Source organism: Carassius gibelio, chromosome B12 (genome assembly GCF_023724105.1).
Source record: "Carassius gibelio isolate Cgi1373 ecotype wild population from Czech Republic chromosome B12, carGib1.2-hapl.c, whole genome shotgun sequence".
In the NCBI taxonomy this organism is placed as follows: domain Eukaryota; kingdom Metazoa; phylum Chordata; class Actinopteri; order Cypriniformes; family Cyprinidae; genus Carassius; species Carassius gibelio.
Genome location: NC_068407.1, coordinates 310,770 through 334,540, shown reverse-complemented (window position 1 = coordinate 334,540; position 23,771 = coordinate 310,770). Strand labels below are relative to the sequence as shown.

General features: G+C 38.1%; 2 protein-coding genes across 5 annotated transcripts; both read left to right on the top strand.

Moving 5' to 3' along the window:
* The first annotated feature begins 558 nt into the window (after positions 1–558).
* LOC127969084 (growth hormone-inducible transmembrane protein-like) lies at positions 559–9,330 on the top strand. Of its 4 annotated transcripts, none has more exons than XM_052570738.1 (9): positions 559–702; positions 989–1,099; positions 1,202–1,292; positions 4,181–4,292; positions 7,706–7,847; positions 8,023–8,131; positions 8,312–8,500; positions 8,591–8,762; positions 8,896–9,330. In XM_052570738.1, the coding sequence occupies exons 2-9, from the start codon at positions 1,001–1,003 to the stop codon at positions 8,981–8,983; spliced, it is 1,002 nt and encodes a 333-aa protein (XP_052426698.1). In that variant the 5' UTR covers positions 559–702; positions 989–1,000; the 3' UTR covers positions 8,984–9,330. The 4 variants fall into 4 exon arrangements, with proteins under 4 accessions (XP_052426698.1, XP_052426699.1, XP_052426697.1 ...); XM_052570739.1 differs by having other exon boundaries at positions 608–704; positions 996–1,099; XM_052570737.1 differs by having other exon boundaries at positions 609–702; positions 999–1,099.
* A 135-nt stretch (positions 9,331–9,465) lies between these two features.
* LOC127969090 (cadherin-related family member 1-like) lies at positions 9,466–13,186 on the top strand. Its single transcript, XM_052570765.1, has 3 exons — positions 9,466–10,852; positions 11,094–11,348; positions 11,992–13,186. Exons 2-3 carry the CDS (start codon positions 11,145–11,147, stop codon positions 12,466–12,468), a joined length of 681 nt encoding a protein of 226 aa, XP_052426725.1. The 5' UTR covers positions 9,466–10,852; positions 11,094–11,144; the 3' UTR covers positions 12,469–13,186.
* The last annotated feature ends 10,585 nt before the right edge of the window (positions 13,187–23,771 follow it).

Below are 23,771 nucleotides of genomic sequence, written 5' to 3'. Positions count from 1 at the left end.
TTTCAATATTACAACCAAAAGAAAAAACAACAACAACATATTTTACTACAGGAGCACCAACACAGTGCAAAAGTGTATGACAGCTCGGTAAAATATGCATTTTCTTTCTATAAATAATAATAATAATAATAATAGACTTCCCTTAATCATTTTTTGGGGTGTTTATTAATTTATCGGAATAATCGAATACCATTTACATTGTGGGAGAAAGTGTGGCTACTTGCTCGAAAAGGTTTCAGTATTATAGTTTAATGGAATATTCATTTTAAAAATTAATATTATGTTGGAATGATATGGCTTTTTTCTTTGTTTATTGGGAACGATCAAAACAAAAACAAAAAGTTGCAACAATATTCGGTATTCATACATCATTTTTAAATCTAATATTGTTCAGTCTTAACAGTATCATACCATTAGTTTACTTGTTTATTAAGTATAATTTTTCTAGTATGTGATTAATAATTAAAAAATAGTATAAACAAACGTACATAAATTAATTTAAAAGCTAACTCTAAAAAAATTAACAAAATGTAGACCGTTTGTCAAAGCAGAAGAAGTCCAAACTTCAAGACCCATAGTGCATTGCGTGGCTGTCGCCGGACTGTGACGTCACGCTCAGGAACGTTCAGGAACTTGTTTACGGTTTGTTGCGTCATTGGTGAAGACGCATCTGAAAGGTGAAATTAGATAACAAACCAACTGGTGAGTTTTACTTAATATAATGTTTTACAAAACGAAAAATGTAAATGTCATTCTACATGATTATTCGCTGGACTCATATTTAGGCAAACACTGATAGCAGTGAAGATCCTCTGCTCGTTCTTGAGTTTGTTACGTTTGTTGCATAAAATCGCCCTCTTGTCCTGTTTAGCAGCTGTATTCACTCTGCTTCACGCGAATGTGAAAATATCTTTGTTTTTCTGTTCTTAAGGAATGATAATTAGCTCTAGTTTCTGTCTGTTTTTCATGTCCTCCTGCCTGGACTCAGTACTGGTCAGAGATGCTGGTCACACGCCTGTCATGCCTTCGGTCAGTCCCTGTGCTGGGCCTGCGGTCAGCCCTGATGAAGTCCGGTCCAGCTCAGATCAGACCACAGCAGGTAACAAACCTCTCTTGTGCTGCTGTCAGCCAGATAAGAGCCTCACTGGAGCGCTGTGTTCTGATCATGTGTTGTGTTGTGTTTCATGTTGTTTTTGATCAGGGTTATTCCACCAAGACAAGACTGGGATTTCGCCGGAGCAAGACGGTCAAAGATCAAGCGTTTCAGCCTACTACAGACACGGCAATTAAAAGTGAATTCTATTAACATGTCCTTTTATAAAGACAGTTTTCTGGACATTTATGCATGTAAAATTATGACGTTTTTAGTGCTGTTCGTGTGTGTCTCGGTGAAACCATGTGTCTAATCAAGAGTTGTTAGGCTTGTTTGAGATAGACAGGTTCTGCATGCTGGTTAGAAATGCTGTGCTAAAATACTCTACAGCATTTACCAGCAAAATAAAATCATGTCAGCTCATGCTCATTGGATTAGAACGATCAAACACACAAAATGACATTTCTATGATATTTAGTAGTAGCTTATAAGTGGTGACTGTCTGTTTGTATGCATATGACAGGATTTTTCAGAAAAATGTATACAAGACAATCAACCAGATGATGAACCCTATTTACAGCAATTATTATATGATGCAGTCACACTTGTAGAATATTTGTTAGTTCTGTTTGTTGATTCAGGGTCAGCATCATCTCTTCCCATGTGTTCTGGATCCAGACACAAAACATAGAAACAAATAGAGATATCGTTAGCATAGCTGCTGTTCTAACAAAGTATAAATTAATTAGTTTTGTTGATCAGATGCAACGGAACTGCAGTCACAATTTAAGAGATACATTATTCGAATGCTTGGTGAAAGAGATGCGTTTTTAATCTAGATTTAAACAGAGAGAGTGTGTCTGAACCCCGAACATTATCAGGAAGCCTATTCCAGAGTTTGGGAGCCACATGTGAGAAAGCTCTACCTCCTTTAGAGGACTTCGCTATCCTAGGAACGACCAAAAGTCCAGCGTTTTGTGACCTTAGGGAGTGTGATGGGTTGTAGCGTGGTAGAAGGCTAGTTAGGTACGCAGGAGCTAAACCATTTAGGGCCTTATAGGTAAGTAATGATAATTTGTAACTGATACGGAACTTAATAGGTAGCCAGTGCAGAGACTGTAAAATTGGGGTAATATGATCATATTTTCTTGACCTGGTAAGGACTCTAGCTGCTGCATTTTGGACGACCTGTAGCTTGTTTATTGAAGAAGCAGGACAACCACCTAGAAGTGCATTACAATAGTCCAGTCTAGAGGTCATGAATGCATGAACTAGCTTTTCTGCTTCAACACACGTTCAGACTTGCACCTGTTCTTTGTGTCTTTAGATTGTGGACGGAAACTCTTAGGCCGTGCTCACACTACAGGAGTTTTAAAATCATAACTGATTTTGAAATCTGGTTGCAGCACACACATGAGGAGAATCTTTACAGATTACCTTCCCTGAAACCTTAAAGGGGGGGGGGGGGGGGGATGATCGTTTTCACTCAATCTCCTGTTAATCTTGAGTACCTATAGAGTAGTACTGCATCCTTCATAACTCCAAAAAGTCTTTAGTTTTATTATATTAATAAGAGAAAGATAGTCTGTACCGATTTTTCCCGGAAAAACACGACCGGCTGGAGGCATGACGTGTGGGCGGAGCTAAAGAATCTCGAGCGCCAGTAGGCTTTTGCGTTGAGAGCGTTAGGAAACTGTGACACCGTGAGGAAAGCAGTTTTACTCACCGCCTGCGGTTCCAACACACGATCGTGACCCTTTTTCGTTGGGATTGCATCATCCTTAAGAAATAAACGATGTGCAAATCCGTCGTCAAACTGGGCCTTGTTTGTAAAACAAGCATCTTCGAAATGCAGGGAACAAACACAAACACTTGCACAACTCCGTTGATGCTCTGTAAAAATAAACTCCATCCACTGCTCCCTTAATGCTGTTTCTCTTTTGGTAATCTGTGCAGGGTTGTCTTGCCCTGGCAACCAAAAACACACTTCTTTTGTGACATTTGGCGGCGCTCTCGCTCTGATCAGTGAAGTCTGTTGTGCTCTCAGTGCTCTGCTATACGGGAGCGCGCTCTCTTCCGGCAGAAGTGCCTCAGGACCCATATAAGGAAATTCCGCTCCATCTAACGTCACACAGACCCATACTCGAAAAAAACTTTCAGAAACTTGTGACAAACCGGAAGGAGTATTTTTGGAACAGAAATACTCCTTCAAACGTACAACTTAATTTTTGAAACTTTGTCCATGTTTAGCATGGGAATCCAACTCTTTAACAGTGTAAAAAACTCAGTATGCATGAAATAGTGTTTCACCCCCCCTTTAAACATGCACACACTACAAGATATTATTAAGATGATCTTCCCAGAGGGAGCCTCACGTGATCTCACAGCAGATCGTCACTGATATTAATGTTTACATATGTTAGCTAGCATGCTAGTAGCTTTCTGCACTTACCCGGGGCATTCAAAACAGGCCATTTCACTCCAGCACTTCTCTTTCTCCTTACGGTTGTGATGCTTTTTCAACACATTATACAGACAGTAGTGTTACTACAAAATGTCCAGAAACAGTTTCCTATGTCTCTCCTATCCAACGGAGCCGCACATCAGCTGTTGTGTGGTTTTGGGTATTGGCTGTGAAAGTACTGACGTGATCATATATCCATCACCATCCCGATTTAATTCCTAAATATTAAACATGTTTGAAATTAATCAGGGCTGCCCTGATTTGTGTGCGAGCAGATCGAGAGGTGCAAGATTCGATCGGTGAACGCCTCACATTACCAGATCATCTGCGCCGAACATCGGGACAGATCGAGGAGCTCAACAAGATGTTTGCTCAGATTCTCGGGAACATGAAATCGGGCTAAAAATCCTGTAGTGTGAGCCAGGCTTAAGTCTTAACAATGGACTAAGATAAAGTAATCTTGTGCTAAATGCTTTAGACGCTGTTCTCAGCTGGATCTGCTGCTTGTGATCGGATCAGCTGAGATGTCTCTAAACCTCTAAAGTTTCAAACTCTAAATATGTAAAGGATATTTATATTTCTGTCCCTGGGCGCCTCTGTGTTTGTGATTGTCTTCTCTGCAGTCGACAGCATGGGCCGGATCGTCCTCGCTGGAGGCGCAGCCGTCGGACTCGGAGCTCTGTGTTATTACGGCTTAGGGATGTCCAATGAGATGGGAGCCATCGAGAAAGCAGTGTAAGAATCACCTTTACATTCAAACACTCTACATCAGATTCACCTGATTATTAAAATGATCCTGTCTGTGAACCAGCGGCTCTTCTCTGATCTTGGTGATGACTGGTGTAATCCTATAGTCTCTGATTCACTACGAAGCAGTTCAGTTCGATCTCTGCAGAGGAAAGTTGATACTTCTCATGTTAACAGTTTTATAATCATGTCATTGCTGGCCAGATGGGTGTCCTAAGCAGAATAGTATTGTTGTGCTCCATTCTCCTCCATCAAACACAAAAAAACTAAAACCTACTATAAGTGCTCAAAATAGAATTTTAATAAAGTAAATAAATAAATTGAAATTAAATTGTATTATTATAGATTACAATTGTAGCTCTGTACAATTACCTATTAGGGCTGGGACAACGCGTCGAGGTCATCGATGACGTCGACGCAAAGAATACGTCGACGCAAAATATGCGCATTGATTCGTCGACCTGTTTTTTATTTCTCTAAAAAATGTTTACCTTATGTGCGCTGAATATACGCGATGGGGTTTTTCTGCATTGATCTTTTTTTTTTGGCGGCTGTCAAAGCCTTATTTGATCGCTGCGTCTGACAGAGCACGTACGAGAGAAAGCCCCGGCTGCGCGCACTCACAGTCTTCAAACCACACGAGCTCTCGCTCTCTCTCTCTCTCTCTCTCTCTCTCTCTCTCTCTCTCTCTCTCTCTCTCTCTCTCTCTCCTCTCTCTCTCTCTCTCCCTCTCTCTCTCCTCTCCCTCTCTCTCTCTCTCTCTCTCTCCTCTCTCTCTCTCTCTCTCTCTCTCTCTCTCTCTCTCCTCTCTCTCTCTCTCTCTCTCTCTCTCTCTCTCCTCTCTCTCTCTCTCTCTCTCTCTCTCTCCTCTCTCTCTCTCTCTCTCTCTCTCTCTCTCTCTCTCTCTCTCTCTCTCTCCTCTCTCTCTCTCTCTCTCTCTCTCTCTCTCTCTCTCTCTCTCTCGTGCATATTAACCAAAATCATTAGACATGTTAGAAAAAGGGCGGAACGCCAAAGTTTCACGTGGAGCATTCAGAGATTTTTTTTTCTCTCCATGACAGGCTGCTGGCTCCCACTGTTAATTTTTTTTTTTTTTTTGGAAAAGCACTCTCTGTATTAGCGTAAAGTCCTCAAGCTTACATTGGTTACTGTATTCTTTCAATTGCTCTAAACAAGTATTTTGGGTGACCTTTTTTATTGATGCTAGACATCAAATTGTTGTTATTTTCATCTGAAAGAAGAACTTTTTTTCAGTAAGCTAGGCCCTATGTGTTCAGTAAGCTTGTTTCAGTAAGCTGTGTGTTTTCAAGGCTTCAAGGTTTTATTGAATGCTATCTCTATACAAGTGCAAAGTAATGCAGTCTTTTATTTTCTAATTTTAAGAGCAAGAAACATATATTGCAATGTTAAGGAATTTGTGTTTTTTATCAACATGTATAAATTGTTAGTAGTCAATTAATGGGGAGATAATCGAAATCGGTCTAAAAAGTTAATTGTTAGATTAATCGATGCATCGAAAAAATTATCGCTAGATTAATAGTTTAAAAAATAATAGTTTATCCCAGCCCTATTACCTATGGCTATGATTTTATTAATACAGTTGTCTGATTGATTTTATAGTCAAGCATTCAGAAGTCACACAAAATAAAATGTTAAATAGAATGAGACCATGGTTAATTTTGGTAAGGGTTGTGATGTCCACGTTTTTGTTGAAGACATTAAAGAATCTGTAGCATTCCTTTAAAAAAAAGGTGGAAAAAATTAAGTGGATATTTGAATTAAATGTTTAGTCAATAACATGCCACTGTTGCCCTTTGCAAGCATTTGTAATAATGAAAATTGTTTATTTTGTATTACATTATATTTTAACAGTGTTATTCCATAAAACCATATGATTTTATTAATTAACCAATCATTATTGCATCACTGTTTTTATATAATACATTTTAAGTCATGAAAAGTAGAATATTAATTCAAATGCATTGTTAGTGGAGAAATTATTACAGACATTAAAACACGTTACCAACGTACACAGTCCAAACATATTCACGGGAATATGAACGTAGCCACCTGAAAGTGATGCACAGGCTTCATCTTGGACTTTAAAATTTTTCTTTTCTCTGCACCGCACATAGCTGATGTTTTTTCCCAGATATAGCTTAGTTATACATTAATTATGTTGATAAATTGTATTCAGCCGCAAAGGAGTTGAGAGCGAGAGCCGATGTGGGATTGACGCGTCACGTGTGTTTACTGCAAACTGCGTTCATCAGAAAATACATTTTTAGATTTTAATATTATATGTATATGTTAATATTAAAGATCACGTTTTTGTTTTTTTTGAAGCTTTGATTGTGTTCACAGTGTGAAATATAACGTGTTCATGTTTCACGTGTAAAAAAAAAAAAAAATTTCACACAATTCACCTCTCTGTATACCGCTGTTTTCACTGATAAAAACGGGCTGATGACTTCCTTGTTCTATAAATTCCCTCCTTCAGAAATACGAAACGAGTTCTGATTGGGCCAGCGGTTCCTGTGCTGTGATTCGACAGCAGCTGAGCGCACGCTGCCCTCCTGGAAACGTGTTTTGAGAGTTTTGGGAAGCCAGTGTGCAGGAGCATGTGCTTATAATCACAGGAGCGTTTTTACTGACAAGATGCGCATGAACAGCGCATTCGTTTTTTTGCACAGCCCTAGCATCTAGTTAACAAATCTAAACAGTGTTGCCCTTTGTGTAATAAGTTCATCTTTTACAATTTTCGGGAACCGAGTTAAACATAAATTGTAACCATTAATCTCCAAGTACAGCGTCCCTGGGAAGCCCAAACAAAGAACATTTGACTCAGAGATGAAAATAACAGCGTTTCGACGACAAACACAAACGCAGCTCTTCCTCTTCTCCATCGGAGCGCAACAAGGCCACGCCCCCTGTTTGTGTATTCATGTGGGCGGAGGTTAGTCAAAAAACTGTTTCAGTGACGTCATTCCTGCAGGAACTAGAGGGGTGTAGTCCAAACGGGTCGTTCGATGTAGGCGAATTCTGTTAAATAAAATATCTCGCTTGGCTTTGAGCTTTAGAATTTTACAGATATTATTTATACTCTAACAACAACAACAACAACAACAACATTACACACTAACTATAGTTTAAAACATGAGATCACGAAGAACGGGACCTTTAATATATTTTTTGAGCAACTGGGACAGTGCCCCCCCCGGGAGTTGGTGCCCTATGTAGACAGCATACACTGTGTATAGGGAGCGGCGCTAGTGTTCATGAGATCCGTTACGATCAGCTCAGCTGAGCTGGATTTAATGTGTCTGATAGTCAACATATATACACACTTACATTGCAGATATTCTGTACGAGCTCCTCAGACTGAAGCTGTGTGTTTGCAGGATCTGGCCGCAGTATGTGAAGGACAGGATTCACTCCACATACCTGTATTTTGCGGGCAGCGTGGGTCTGACGGGGCTCTCGGCCGTCGCGGTCAGCAGGACACCGGCGCTCATGGGACTCATGATGAGGGGATCCTGGCTGGTACACACACGATCATAGAGCTTTTTATTCATCACCCTTTAAATACACTCTTCATAACAAATCTTAGTGGTAGAACATCCTGTTAGGCATCTACATAGCGATTATAGTTATGATTGAGCTTACAGTTTAATATTCACATTGATATTTAATGCTGTGATAACCCAATCAACCACAGGCTATCGGTGCTACCTTTGCTGCTATGATCGGCGCCGGGATGCTGGTGAGATCGATCTCGTATGAACACAGTCCGATGCCGAAACACCTGGCCTGGGCTCTACACGCAGGTAAAGTGCTGCTTTAACTGACCTCTAGAGGGCACTGCAGGCTGTGTTTCTGGTTCTGCTGGGCATGTTTTCTTTTGGTTGAGCACTGCAGAACATTTCCAAAGACAGATACAGCTCTCACATGAAGTTATGAGTCCTGTGTGGACAGACAAGCAGAGCTCTGGTGTTCCCTGTGTGCAGGTGTGATGGGTGCCGTCATTGCTCCGTTAACTCTGCTGGGCGGCCCACTGATGGTTCGAGCAGCCTGGTACACAGCAGGCATTGTGGGTGGTCTGTCGACGGTGGCCATGTGTGCCCCGAGTGAGAAGTTCCTGAGCATGGGCGGCCCGCTGGCCGTGGGCTTCGGCGTGGTGTTCGCCTCGTCTCTGGGTGAGAAGCATTTACAGTCCGATGCAGATTGTGTTTCTGTTTAATCTCACAGACTTTACAGGAGTGTGTTCTGTCCTCTCCGCTCTAAAGGATCCATGTTTCTGCCCCCCACCTCGGCTTTCGGGGCCGGCCTGTACTCTGTGGCGGTTTATGGAGGTCTGGTCCTGTTCAGCTTGTTTCTGCTGTATGACACACAGAAAGTCATCAAGCGTGCCGAGACACATCCTCTTTACGGAGTTCAGAAATATGACCCCATTAATGCGTAAGTGTTCTCTGTGGGCAAGCTAACGGTCACTTGTGCTTTTGTAATATGTGTTTCTTTTAATTGAGTCTTTCTATCATTTAAACGACACGCAGTATATGTGCTGCGTCTGCTAACATCGCTGCTCTTCCAGGTGTATGGGCATTTACATGGACACCCTCAACATCTTCATGCGTTTGGTGATGATTCTAGCCAACGGCGGCGGAAACAGAAGAAAGTAGCCATAAAGAGACAAGACGACATGACACTGACTGGAGGAGAAAGATTTAGCTGAATAAAGTTTACTAATTGATTTTGCATTTATTTGTTTAAAAGCAGAAAACCCCTTTGGATTGCTTTCATTTTATTTTAAACATGTCCAACAGTATAAGGTAATTGTTATAGTTTATGTGTCCTATCAAATGAGGGTTAAAGCAGATCGTCTTCCACAGCTGGTGTAATTATAAGAAACATTTTTGTATATTTATTTTAGGTAAGAGATCACAACAGACTTATTGCACTGAAAACACTTGTCAATGTGATCATCTAGAGTTCATTGTTCAATAAACTTTAGTGCTATCTCAGTCTACATCTTTAACGTTTATTGCTTTAGAACAATCACAATTTTAACATATTCGGCACTGTACAAGCTGAAGACACTAAACTAGAGCAGATGGTGTTGAATCCTCAAGACAGAAATTCCTTGTGTGTTCTGTTTTCTTGCCATTTCATTTTTTTCTTTGTTTAGTTTAATTCAGTGTTGTGTGATTATTTTACACAGATGTTAGAGCCTTTGATTCTTTAGATTTTTTCCCTGAAGTCGGTTTTCTGCTGTTTTGAGAGTAACTGGCCATCGGCAGACATTCATGTTTTATTTGTGCTCGGACCAGCGGCAGATGACAGTGAGATTACTGAATAATCCTTGTGTCTCCATCTGTATTCTGATGCTGATTAATAATCCAGAGAGGAGAGTTACGAGATCAAGGTGTTTTTACACCATGAGACCTGATTGGTTGATGTAATAGTGATGTTAGGTTTAGGGGTGGGGTTGGGTTGGGTAAGGGGGATCATTTAGATTGCATGATTCAGAAACACCCAGCAGTTTCAAAACACCCACATGGTGATAAACACCCACTTTTGCTCTGCAGAGACCTAAGTCTCGAAAACATTGCCTTGGTGCCAGTTGAAATACACAGGACAATCGTACAGAAGAGTTGCGGTGTCGTTTTCTGTACCTCCAATAAACTAACAAATTATGAATTGAAGTTATACATCCTTCCTAATAAACATACAGAACCGGTATGACAAAATGGCTACAAGCAATAAATTGTGAGGATGATCAAGGGAAGTTGTGGAAATCCCAAAACTAAAGGCCCAATCCCAATTCTATTAACCCTTCCCCTATCGCACAGCTCACACATCCAGGAGAAAATAAACTGGTCAACGCTGTCCCACGAATTTTATTAAATAGTTTAAATACTGAATCGCTACATTATATTTTCCACTGATGAGAGGATACAATCAATGTTTTTAAGTAAACTCACTCTAAAAAGATAAACGCACAGACGTGAATACACGCAACCTCTCTCTGTCTCTGGCTGAAAACCACTGATCTATGGTGTCTAATGCTGCACTAAGATCAAGTTAAACTAGCAATGAGCTGCAGCCTTGATCTGACGCAAGAAGCAAGTCATTTGTAATTTTAACAAGTGCAGTTTTCGGTGCTATGGTGGGGCCTGAAACCGGACTGAAATCCACTGCAGGATTTGTTAATCTCAACATTTGGACACATCTCAAACTAGAAGCACAAGTTCAACAACATCTGTGATGTTAACTACATCATTGTTCTGTTTAAATCTTTTTTGACTGTTGGCTGTTTCAGGTTTCTCATTCTCCCCACATCCGCGATCATTTACACGCAGCCCTGGGTTTCTTTAGATGCTAAAGTGAAGTCAAAATATAATTTCTATGTGAAAGCTGAAGACACTGAGGGCAAATACAGCCTCACGGAGGTTTTTATCACGGTGCTGGATCAAAATGACAACCCACAATAGTTCAACCAGAACTTCCTGGAGAGGACCGTGATCATTGGGTCGCCAGTGAAAATAGAGGTTTGTGTTCTCCAACAAAACTGTTATTTTGTGGACCGCCATCTGTCTTAGGTCCCAGTAGATTAGAATAATATTCAAAAGCCAAATCTGGCATCAAGCCTGATGCCATGAACTCCCATGATCCCTCAACCAGCTTAAAGTTCTGCATCGGTGTTAGCAGTTTAACTGAACAATATTTTAACTGATGGTGTGATTGTGAATATAATGATCTTATTTGAACCTGATTCTGGTTTGTTTTCAGGCTTTGGATGAGGATGCAGAGGAACCCAATAACCTGATTGAATATTCCATCATGAAAGCCGATCCAGACAACATCTTCAACATTAACACGTCCACAGGAGAGATTAATCTAAAACCGTACATCAAGTCTATGGAGATTGTGCAGAACGTCACCAAAAATAAAGACTGCCGGTGGTCAGTGGTTGTCCAGGCTCGTGATCGAGGCTCTCCATCCTTCAGTACAGCAGCGGTCATGAAAATCAACATCACGGAAGCGGTGAGACGTTAATACGTCAGGATTATTGTGTGCGCCGTTGGATCAAAGTAGCTTTTAATCTGCTTTTTTTTTTTTTTTTGAGGAGAATACCATGTTACTATCATGGTAAATGTCCAAAAACACAAGTACTTTGAATTATGATGTGAATTCCTTGGTATAAAAACATGGAACTACCATTGAAGTACCATACTATTTCATAGTTCATCCACAGTACTTTTTCTTCTATGTAGTAATGATTAAATAGATCACCGTGGTTTATTGGAAGTTGTGGCCTAGTGGTTAGAGCGTTTGACTCCTAACTCTAAAGTTCTGGTTTTGAGTCTTGGGTCATCAATACCCCGACTGAGGTGCCCTTGAGCAAGGCACTGAACCCCCAACTGCTCCCCAGACACCGCAGAATAAAATGGCTGCCCACTGCTCCGGGTGTGTGTGCACAGTGTGTGTGTGTGTGTGTATATATATATATGTGTACACTGCTCCGGGTGTGTGTTCATGGTGTGTGTGTATGTGTGCACTTTGGATGGGTTAAATGCAGATCACAAATTCTGAGTATGGGTCACCATACTTGGCTGTATGTAACCTTTATGTGAAGAAAATGAAAGTTCATCATGTGCTAATTATTTACACTTGTGTGTGTTTTCAGAATCGGCTCAAAGGGCCCATGGCTACTTTTCTAATGCAGAGCCGAAACAATCCCATGAAAGCACTTGGCCTGGCTGTCAGCATCAATACCATGTTGGTTTTGGTGACAGTTATGATCTCCACCATCATCTACTTTCACAACACAAAGTCCAACAGGATCACGCCAGCACGCCGCATCAGTCGCAGGAGGCCCAAAGAGTCGTGCCGCTGGACCTTCAGGGGACAGTTCAGATGGAGCGACCAGAGCTTTGGAAAGTTCTTCACTGATGAAGAGACAAGCAACAACCACAGCAGCATCAGACTCAAGCAGTCAGCCCCTAGCGCTCTGACCTCTGTCTCCAGGTCACTCCCGGCCGAGCGAGCGGCTGCGGTCAGTCCCCACAGTGTCCAGGTCCCTGGCCTCCAGAAACACCAGCCGCAGATCCAGCTGGAGGACCGGCAAAAGCACAGATGGGTTTCAGAGATCTTTTGGGATTGAAGGACATTGAGCTGGAGGCAGCCCACTCAACCCAGCACAGATTCAGCAACATAAGGAGCTTAAAATATCAACTTGTTGTGATTTTGGGTACCAGAATCAACATAATACAGCCTTAAATTAGAAATTTTATAGCATATCTGTTGGCACTGCCAGACAAAAAAAAAAAAAGACGGCTGTGGTTAAAAGCGATAAAATGAGTGGACTGGACATCTCAGGAATGATTTTATATAAAATGTCTTTTGTATAATTTTTTTTTTTTTTTAAGTCTGTGTGCATGCAAGTAAAACAACAAACTTATTTATATGTAATCATTTGTAATTGTAATAAATCGTGCCTTGCAATAATGTAGCTGTAAAAATAGTTGCCTGCTAAAAAGTGTAAATGTATATACATCATCATGACTAGATAGACACGAGGAGTTCGCTTTACTATTCATGGATTTCAGTAATGTGACTTTTTAGTTGTGGCCGCCATCTTTAGGACCTGGTGTAGCCTCTCCTCAGTGACTGAACACCAAAATAACACTCCACCAACAACGGAAAACAATTAAAAACAAAATAGATACTTTAGGAATAGATTCTTTTTTTTTTTTTTTTCAAAGCGAACTACTGACTCCACTTAAGTCTAGTTTAAACACCATTGTGTTGTTTGCTGATATGTTATTTACATCTACCTTATACACAAACCATCTCTGTACAATTGCCATTTTCAAGGCAAGGCAAGTTTATTTATATAGCACATTTCGTACAAAATGGTAATTCAAAGTGCTTTAGATAAAAGTAAGCAAAATAATCATTTAGAAAAATAAGAGCAATTTTTTAACTTTTAATATTAAAACATTTACTTAATTAAAGAACAGTTAGAAAATGATTTTACATGAAAAAAAATGAAAAAAAAAACTCAATCAGTGCAATCAGTTTCGGACATTGCACAGTGCTCATTCAATAAATGCACAGCTAAACAGAAGGGTTTTAAGTCTAGAATTAAAAGTGACTAGTGTTTTAGCACATCTGATCTCTTCTGGAAGCTGATTCCAGCTGCGGGCAGCATAGTAACTAAAGGAGGACTCCCCTTGTTTTGTGTGAACCCTTGGTATTTCTAACTGACTTGATCCTAGTGATCTGAGTGCTCTGTTAGGTTTATATTCAGTGAACATATCTGCAATATATTTCGGTCCTAGGTCATTTAGTGACTTATATACACGTGTAAAAGTACTTTAAAAATCAATCCTAAATGTAACTGGAAGCCAGTGTAAGGACCTGAGGACTGGTGTGATATGCTCAGATCTTCTGGTTCTAGTCAGAATCCTGGCAGCAGTGTTCTGGATGAGCTGCAGCTGTCTAATGGTCTTTTTGGGAAGGCCGGTGAGGAGCCCATTACAATAGTCCACCCTGCTGGTGATAAAGGCATTTTTTTAATGATAGTATGCCGATTTAGTTACTGCTTTGACATGACTACTGAAACTAAGGTCTGTCTCCAGAATCACACCAAGATTCCCGACTTGTTTTTAGTTGTTTGACCCCTAGAGTCAAGGTATGCATACACCTTGAAAACTTCATCTTTGTTTCCAAATGCAATAACTTCCATTTTTTCCTTATTTAACTGAAGAAAGTTCTGGCACATCCAACTATTAATTTCATCAGTGCATTGGCAGAGGGAGTCAATGGGGCTGTAGTCATTTGGAGAAAAGGCTAGGTAAAACTGGGTATCATCAGCATAGCTGTGATAGGCAATTTGGTTCCCTCTCATGATTTGACTTAGTGGAAGCATTTACAGGCTAAACAAGAGCGGTGCTAGAATGGAGCCTTGTGGGACTCTGCATGTCATGGACATGCACAATCTGACTTTGCTGCAGTCTGGAATTGAACTACTGGTTTTCGTCTGGTCAGAGGAGAACTGACCCCAACTGAGCCTGGTTTCTCCCAAGGTTTTTTTCTCCATTCTGTCACCGATGGAGTTTCGGTTCCTTGCCGCTGTCGCCTCTGGCTTGCTTAGTTGGGGTCACTTCATCTACAGTGATATCATTGACTTTATTGCAAATAAATGCACAGACACTATTTAAACTGAACAGAGATGACATCACTGAATTCAATGATGAACTGCCTTTAACTATCACTTTGCATTATTGACACACTGTTTTCCAAATTAATGTTGTTCAGTGCTTTGACGCAATGAATTTTGTTTAAAGCACTATATGAATAAAGGTGATTGATTGATTGATGGACAAGTTTGGGGAAGCATACAACAAGCATGTTGCTTTAGCTGCTTATGCAAATATTTGAATGTATGGGGGAAGCATACACCCCTAGCAGCAGCACATAATACGACGGCAGTTTGTATATTAAACAATTTTAAGTGTCTAACATGCTGAAATAAATAAATAAATAAAATAATCACATTGAGGGAAGGGGCATAATGAGATCCATGATCAAAAAAAAAAAAAAAAAAAAAAAACTACCAAAACTCGTACCACCCAGAAGTAAGATTTTTAGCATAGAAAACTCCTTTCATCCAAATTGGCCATGTTTAGCATGAAAATCCATCTTTAACATTGAACAACTCTGAATCTATGAAACACCATTGTAGCCCCCCTTTAAGCAAATGTGTGATACATACGACCCCTTTCTGCAGCACGAGGAGCATGTAATGTGCATTAAAGCTGTAAGTTGCATAATGTAGGGTAGTCCAGCAGGGGAAGCATACACCCTTCGGAAACTTAGGATGACGTCCAGTCTGAATGAAAATGCTCCATATAAATACCTCAGTCTGAATAAAATTGCCGAAATGGTAATCTGTTGAAAGGGGTCGGATAACCTTCTATAACCGAACTAAATTAAAATTGTGCCATGTTAACGTATTAAACCGATTACTTGTATCTATGTAACCACATCAATAGTCGTAGTCATCAGAATGTGAACATGACGTCGGCAACGCTGTGCATTCAGTGATTCGTAGACACTGACATTACATTAGAGACTGGGAAATAGTGGACGAAAAAGATAAAATTCCAATTAAACAATAACACACATTAGAATGGAATCTGGAATCTCATGACCGGGGGGCTGTACCATGATGGTAGCTGAACAAATTCAGAGTTACAGGATTAGTTTTGAGTTGACAAAACCAAACCTCTCCAATCCGGCTTTGTTGGTACCATGATGCTGTTCATCAACTTTCTTTGTCAATTCAGGCTTTGATCCCGAGTTTGTGGAGCGCGTGCACATGAATGTGACATCACTGTTGAACAGCCAATCACGAGCCTTGCAACACAAAGCATGTTTGATTTACTTCTCGTGAGAGACCCAGCGAGATTCAAAACTAAAGGTTAAAGGTTTTGCTAAAGGTTAAGAGATTGAAGAATATGACCAATTTAAATGTCATATGAAAAATGAAGGAGGACTAATAAAATGATCTTGCTCCATCAGTTTAGTCACAAGCGGAACTTTTTAACTTAGTTTATACATTTGAAAATATATAGTGATAGAGACTTGAACATGTAAGTTTAGATTTGACATTTTTAAAATAGTGCAATCTTTTGATACTACAGCTTATTTATATTACATGATCTGTATACATTAATATTTATTTAAAATAATTTATAATAACTGTTAAACTAAAATTGCTTGTGTGTAAGAGATAAATAATAATATGAATCACAATAATTATATAAATCATAAAATGACTCAGTTATTATCATTAAAGCCTGACTTCTATACAGATATATATATATATAATTTTTTTTTTTTTTTTAAGCATAAGTGACCTTTAATTTGGAGCAAGATAAACTGGAGTGACTTTGTGTCAGACATGTGTCACTTCTCTCACATCTGATTGGTTCACCTTCAGTTTGAGATCTCTAACCCAGAACATAACCTGCCCCGGAGCAGGTTAGCCATGCAGTGTAAGATACCATGGCAACGAACACCGATTAAAGCCGAGCTACTTTCATAGTACCTAAAACCCAGGGTTGGCGGAAACTAAGCTGAAACATAGCTGGCTAGCCACCTAATCCAGCTTCATGGTACAGGCCCCAGAGCAGAAAGCTGATGTAATAAGTGAAGCACAATTTACTGCTTTTCAGCTTAGAAACAACACTATGATCGTGAATAGCTCAATGAAAACACTTGACCAAAATTTGCCTGTCGTTGTATGAATTATACGGATTCATAAACCCATTTGTAAATGTTGTGCGATAGCTCGTTGCAAGCATTATCTGCGTTCATAAGCCATCCCCTCACGATTCATTGTTTAACGAAACTTGGTGAAAAATCGTGTATTTTTCCATTTAAGTACAGAATGATGATTATTTTAATACTTTAGATTTTTTTTTTATATCAGAATAAATTTTAGAGCTGCATTACAGAAGGTCTTAGGCTGAATTGACATGTTTTCCAGTTTACTCTTCAGTTAACATTATTTGGGCATGTTTTCAGCCAGCATCACTACAGAACCTTTAACGTTCTCATGTGTCACACGACAGTATCAATAATGCTGTATCACATCTGAATGGATGAAGCGGTTTATCACTGTACACTGTTGTTGCGCAAACGCAGCGCTGTGCGGGAGACTCTGCTCTTGCGTGCAGCTGGCGGATGCAGTTCGTAGCGCCGCGTCACACTTTTTTTTGCAGTTTTGTGTAATTTAGAAACAGTGCCTAATGTGAGGGAGGTTTCCCCTGCTTCGGCGATCAGCTCTCACTCAACCGGTCTAAAAATGTCCCGGTGCTCCCGATGGCATTAGAGCGGAATTCTCTCGCTGCAGCGGACACGCGCACTCAGTAGATGATGGGCGGGGAAATGTCAAATGACAGAACTGATAATGCACCAATTACATCAAAGAATCACTAGTTTCACAACTGTATGGTGAACCATTAAAGGGAACGATTCATGATAGTAAATTACAGACTTTGCGAAGCAACAAAACAAGTGGGTATACTCGCGCATGTCATCGTAGGCCACTTAGTATGTCCCAAAATCGAAATCACAAGCACATTTAAACACCATATCGGATTAGATGATAGCGTCTCATGTAAACAGTCCACCAAATCTTTAAATCAGAATGAAAAATAAAATACATGTAAAAGTGGCTATTGACGTTCTTTATGTATAGAAGCCATAGAGCAATATATGCGTGCTTTTGAAGCTGCGTGCATCTGAAACGCTCACACATCAACCTTAGAAATAAACAGCAGTGACATTGAGATTTCGCCGCTAAATAAACCCCCGTTGAAACGCTTACACGAGAATGCTTGTCTCGTTTAACCCTGTTTTCGTGGCTTTATCGGTGTGTCCTTAGAGCGATTGCATGCTCTAGCTGCGTATTGCTCCAGGTGTATGAACACAGGTGTATAAATGCTGCTGCAAATATGCTTAATATTCGTTCCTGCAACCGATGCAAAACCACGTTAACCACCAGGCACATACTCAGCGATATGGATTAAAAGAGCATTCACTTATCTCAGATGTGGATTTCATATGTTCTGATACAAACTGCATCAATTTGATTTGCAGCAGCGATGCGATGGAAGAGACACTAATGAGTGGGAATTTAAATAGACCGCATGTGATATGTGTCGAGACTGGATTGGTACACGTCAGGAACAGCTGACTGTCAGCTGATGCAAGCGTGAAGCGATGCTCCATATAGTATCTTTTTGATATTGTGGCCGAATCTGTCTGACCTCTGCATTACTTGAGGATGTGCTAATCGCCTTCCTGATATTGATGATCTTCTCAGAAAAGAAGGAAGCAAACTTATTACATTTGCCTTCTGAGAGCATTTCATTTAGAATCTGACTCGGGGGGTTTGTCAGTCTCTCAACAGTGGCAAAAAGAGTACGAGTGTTGTTTAAGTTACTGTTTATAAGGTCTGAGAAGAAATTCTGTCTAGCTGTGGCTAGTTTCACATTAAAAGCATGAAGGCTGTCTTTATAGATGCGATAGTTTGTCTTCCTCCACATCCGCTCTGCTTTTCTGCATTGTCTTTTCATAGTCTGAACTGTTGTTGATCCCAACTAAAGCAAACACCGACCACTATAATGGTGACAAACAAATTGTGATTTTCTCGAATGGTGATTCTGCTTGTTAACATCAGGTGTCTTCAATAATGGTCAATCATAACTCAATAAAGTTGCGGTCGGTAACTTTTGACGCTCTAGCGGTTAATAAACAGAACTGCTTGCATCTTGCGGAAGAACATCGTAGCCGGAACTACTTCTCTCTGTTTATGTCTATGAAGAATCACAAAGGTACTGGGTTACTCCGCCGCGGTATCCCCGAAGCAATCTAAAATAGTCCGAATATAAACACTTATTATAGGTGCACCCTAGTGAATCAGGACAAGCCAAAAACACGGTTTGGAAAATGGATTCATGGTGTACTCGCTTATTATATACATTTTTCTACATTTTGAACACAAACAAAGTTACGGACCGCAGCTCTGATTGGTTATTTTTTACTGGGAGCGATGGAGTTTCTGCAAATGACAACAGGACACTGGGAGGAGCCAGAGGAGCTTGATTTTTTTCACAGATTATCTGTCTCATATGGGTCATTCTCACGAAACAGTTGAAACGCCATGTCACTAGTGATTTTAGATATTAAACATGCAATTTAGTAATATATAAAAACACCATAATAAAGACAATACTGTTCTCTACCTTGCACAAAGAGTAATTTCAACATAGGAATTAATTATTTTTGCATTTTATTGCATTTTCTGCTGAAATTCTCATTACCGCAATGCGTCCAGCTGTATCTTAACTTATGTTATGTTGTAATATAAACAAATTACAATTAAAATATTCTGAAAAAAGTAAATGGATATTCTTCTATAATTTTTCACATGACAGAAAAATGACAGACTGAATATTCATGTATAATAATAATGATACAATAGTGGAAATATAAAGTGTCCATGACTAATGTTCTCATCCTCCACAATAGTTTTTGAGGGTCATTTACGCGTCGCACACAATTTTTTCAAAATATAAATCTTGATTTTAAATTAGGCAACACATGAGGCAGAACCTTCGAAATACCAACAAGATAGGCAGATATCTTCACATTGTTCCAGTTAAAAGTGTAAAATTCTCTTGTCAGAACATGTACACGACAAATTGATTATCATCACCGAAACGGGTAGTTTTCCACATTTAGAAAAATATTAGATTACAAATTTTCTATGAAAATATACTTCATTAATGACTGATTATATACACCGAGTAAAAATTAGGTAAATCATCATGGCTTCTCTGTTGTTAGCAAAACATGCTAAGACACCTCATCCTCCGCAACACCATTTTCACTCACCGCAACAATTTGAGACAAGTTGCGGTAGAGAGAACCTCTTTTTCGGTAATGAGAATTTAATCATACAGACTATTGTTAAATGTATATAATGAGTTATTAAATTAAATATTATTTAATAACAAAACAAAAAAGCTTAAGCAAAGGCTAGGGTGACCAATTTCAGAGAAAACGTTTAAACCAACCCACCAAATCCCAGGAAGGAGAGAGACATTATGGGTTAGAGGTTACAGCAGGAGTAGTTATCAAAAATTGTTGGGAAGCCTACACAAATGTTGGTGCATCTATCATTAACAGAACTTTGTGTGTGTGTGTGTGTGTGTTCATTGCTGTGTGTGTGCACTTTGGATGGGTTAAATGCCGAGCACAAATTCTGAGTATGGGTCACCATACTTGGCTGAATGTCATATTAGAATAATTTCTAAAGGATCATTTGACACTGAAACCTGGAGTAATGATGCTGAAAATTCAGCTTTGTTACCACAGAAATAAAATTCTGGTTTAAAGTATATTAAAAAGATAACAATCACTTTATCATAATATTACTGTTTTTACTGTAGTTCTGATCAAATAAATGCAGCCTTGATGAGCAGAAGAGGCTTTAAAAAAACTTTTTTTTATTTTTTATTATTGATGCTAAACTTTTGAATGGCAGTGTATTTAAATATGAAAAAATGCAGCAGCTTGAAATTCTAATTCAAAAACAATTATTATAGAATGGTTAGGGTTAAATTGAATGAGAACATCTTTAAGGAAAAAATAAAAATATATTGTGAATCATCTTTTTAGGAATGAGCGATTTTGGAAAAACTTTAGGTTCACACTTGGGTATACTCTTTACCAGAACCAACTCTTTCAGTAGAAAGAAAAAAATCCACTTGAGTTATCAAATACTACATTCCCACTGTCAATGACTATTAATAAATAGTTATTACATAATTATATGATTATTACATAAAATATAAAATGAAATAAGAAACATTATTTTGTAATAATGTATTGTGAATAATTTTTTTATAATAAAACTAAAATTACAAAACTAATATTAGTCTTGTTTGTTTTCTAACATTACACTATTAAGTATTTATTTTTGTGGAAAACCACAGGGTCCCCTTTAAACAGCTTCTCTTAAAACTAATTCATAAAGCAGCTGTGACAGAATTTTACTAAGGAATGGGGAGAAATCTTAAGCTAAGAAAAAGAGTGAGGATGACCTTTTTGGTATGGATGATGTCAGCATGATTACTAACTACACCCACAGTGATTGGCTGATAGGGGATGGGTCTCTGTCAGTTATTTTATAATAGAAATATTGTAGAATGAGATATCATGTTGCCATAATCAAATAAAGATTTCAAAATAAAAATGTTGCAATATTCAAATAAAGTTTGAACTAGAGTGTCACTAATTAAACAAGCATATGTTCAGCTAATTGTCAGCTTCTACATGTCTGCATCTTATAAATAATTGTTATATGTATAAGCAGCCTTTTAATTAACAGACTAGAATTATTATGGCTGATACGACAGTAAGATTTAGTACAAAGGTAAAATAAATCCAAACTGGATTGCTGTGGAAACAGCCATTTTAGGATTGTTTAGGAATGGTCTTTGTGATTTAGGTGTCCTCTTGACTACCACTAACTTTTCACAGATTTAAAAGCTGATTTTTACATAAAAACACTTTATGAAGTACTTGAAGAAGAGTCGAAGAGTCCTAAAGATGTGGAGTTAGGAGCAACATTTAGTTTCACTTAAAATACTTTGTGAAAATGACCCCTGGTGTTTATACCCTATGTTATCTAGTTATGAAGCACTGCAAAATAATTTATGCCGATATTATTGTAGAAAATTATTGTATTATATTATTGTATATATACAATATTATTGTATTAATATTAATGTAGACAATTAATATTATTATTTTCTACATTAAATATTATTTGTTTGACTATACCACATACTTAATATGCCTATTATCATTACCGAAATCAAGAACCTCATTTTCGTAACCTATGTATCATTACCGCAACATGTGTTCTTTTAAGATTTATTTAAGAAATTGAAAAATAGTAGTCTGCTTTTAAATGTATGTGCAGAATCTATACACTGTGTTCTTTCAGGTTTGCAACATCATTTTGAAAATATTTCAGTTTTTACTGAAAAAAAAATAAAAAATTGGCTGCAAAATGCAGAAGGTGTTGCGGTAATGAGAGAAATAATTCAAAATCACATAAAAAGGTTATTATAAAAATATATTTTATTCCAGAGTTTCAAGTAACTGTGCATGACTGTTATAAAACAATTTTTAAAAATTTATTATTTTTCCCCACATCACTGGACTTTTCAGAGTGTTACGGTAATGAGATTTTTAAGGACATGTTTTGGAAAATATGTTCAAAAAGTTGTTAAATTGTCAGTAAAACTTTTTTAAATTTATGGTCACTGACACTTCAGACCCGGCTCTTAATGCTTAAAAAGAAAATTTGTTGATACATTTTTTTAAATGTCATATATGAAATCTTTGAAACTACGATTTCGTGAGAATCACCCAGATTCTACTGTCAGGACATAATGACAGGTTTAATAAATATGTAAAAAATATTTTTTTACAGAAGTTCCCTACAGCACCTTTAACTTCTTAATTATCTCATTAACTTCAACACTGCTTCAGTGTCTCTTTTAACACTGCTTCATGTTTATATGTGTCCACACTCAAATTTTCGATTTTTGGAATTTACATTTTCTTATTGAGAGGATTTAAAGTAGTGTTTACCTTTTTTAACTTTGATCATAAAGCCCAATGCGAACGATTGTCATAGTAACTACTATCTGTCGAAATAAACAGCAAAATATGAAATTTCATTTGTTTATATGTGTTCATTTGTTTATATGTGTTCAACTGTCCCATATTGACCAGACGCCTTACTATAATAAGTGAAAGACATCTTTATATCCCCGACTGGACAAGTTAGCCTGATTAAAAAAACAGAAAAGAAAAAAAAAAAAAATACTGAGGAAGCATTTGATTTTGAATATTCTTAATTTAATAGAACATAAGCTCAAACAACAGAATTTGTGATTTAATGTTGATTCCAGCATTTTATTTTTTATAATTTTCTTTAAAACATTTTTTTTTTTTTTACAAAAATTATACAAATTCTGTTGATTGACCTTCATTTTTATAGAAAGTTAATGTTCTACTCGGAGTATGGCTTATTTTGTAAACATGTATTTGTAGTTATTTGTGATGCTATGTTATTTTTATGATAAGATTTTAACTGTTGAAAGACTGAAATTTTTATTTTACCAGTAAAAGCCTTGCAATGTCTTTCTGCCAGTTTTAATAAATACTTCATTGACATAATTTCCTTTATTCATTTTTATTCATTTGTAAATGTATTAATACAGAGCTCATGATGAGGCATTTATATACATATTTTATAGTTTACTGTTAAAGTTATTCTTTAAGAGACACTTCTCTCAAAGGATCCGGGGAAACAACACGTGACTGCTCCTGAGGAGAAAGCACAAATGCTGAACACTGAAGTGTGGTACAGTGTATGTATGTTATTACCCAAGAATTCGTTTCCTAATTACAGCCGTGTGCACTGGGACCTAGTGCAGTCAGATCATCACATTATACCTCAAACATTCTGTGATGTTACTTGGTTTTCACTTCTAATATCATGGCAACGATTTAATTTCATTCAGAATATACATTTTTCAAACATAACACAATAAAAGTTAATTAAATCAATGTGTTTTAAGATGAACAGGACAACCAATTATAATTATAATTACCAATTATAATACATTTTTGTATAAGCATGCACTGTTATTTGTCAGAGAGTTGTATATGGAGGACTGTGATCTGAGGTCGAGCGAGCGATGCGGATCTGATTTCACAAACTTTTGTGGTATTAAAACATTCTTGCAGGGATTTCAGACTAGGCTTTAAATCTCACACGTGCTTCCAGAAGGAATAAACACATAT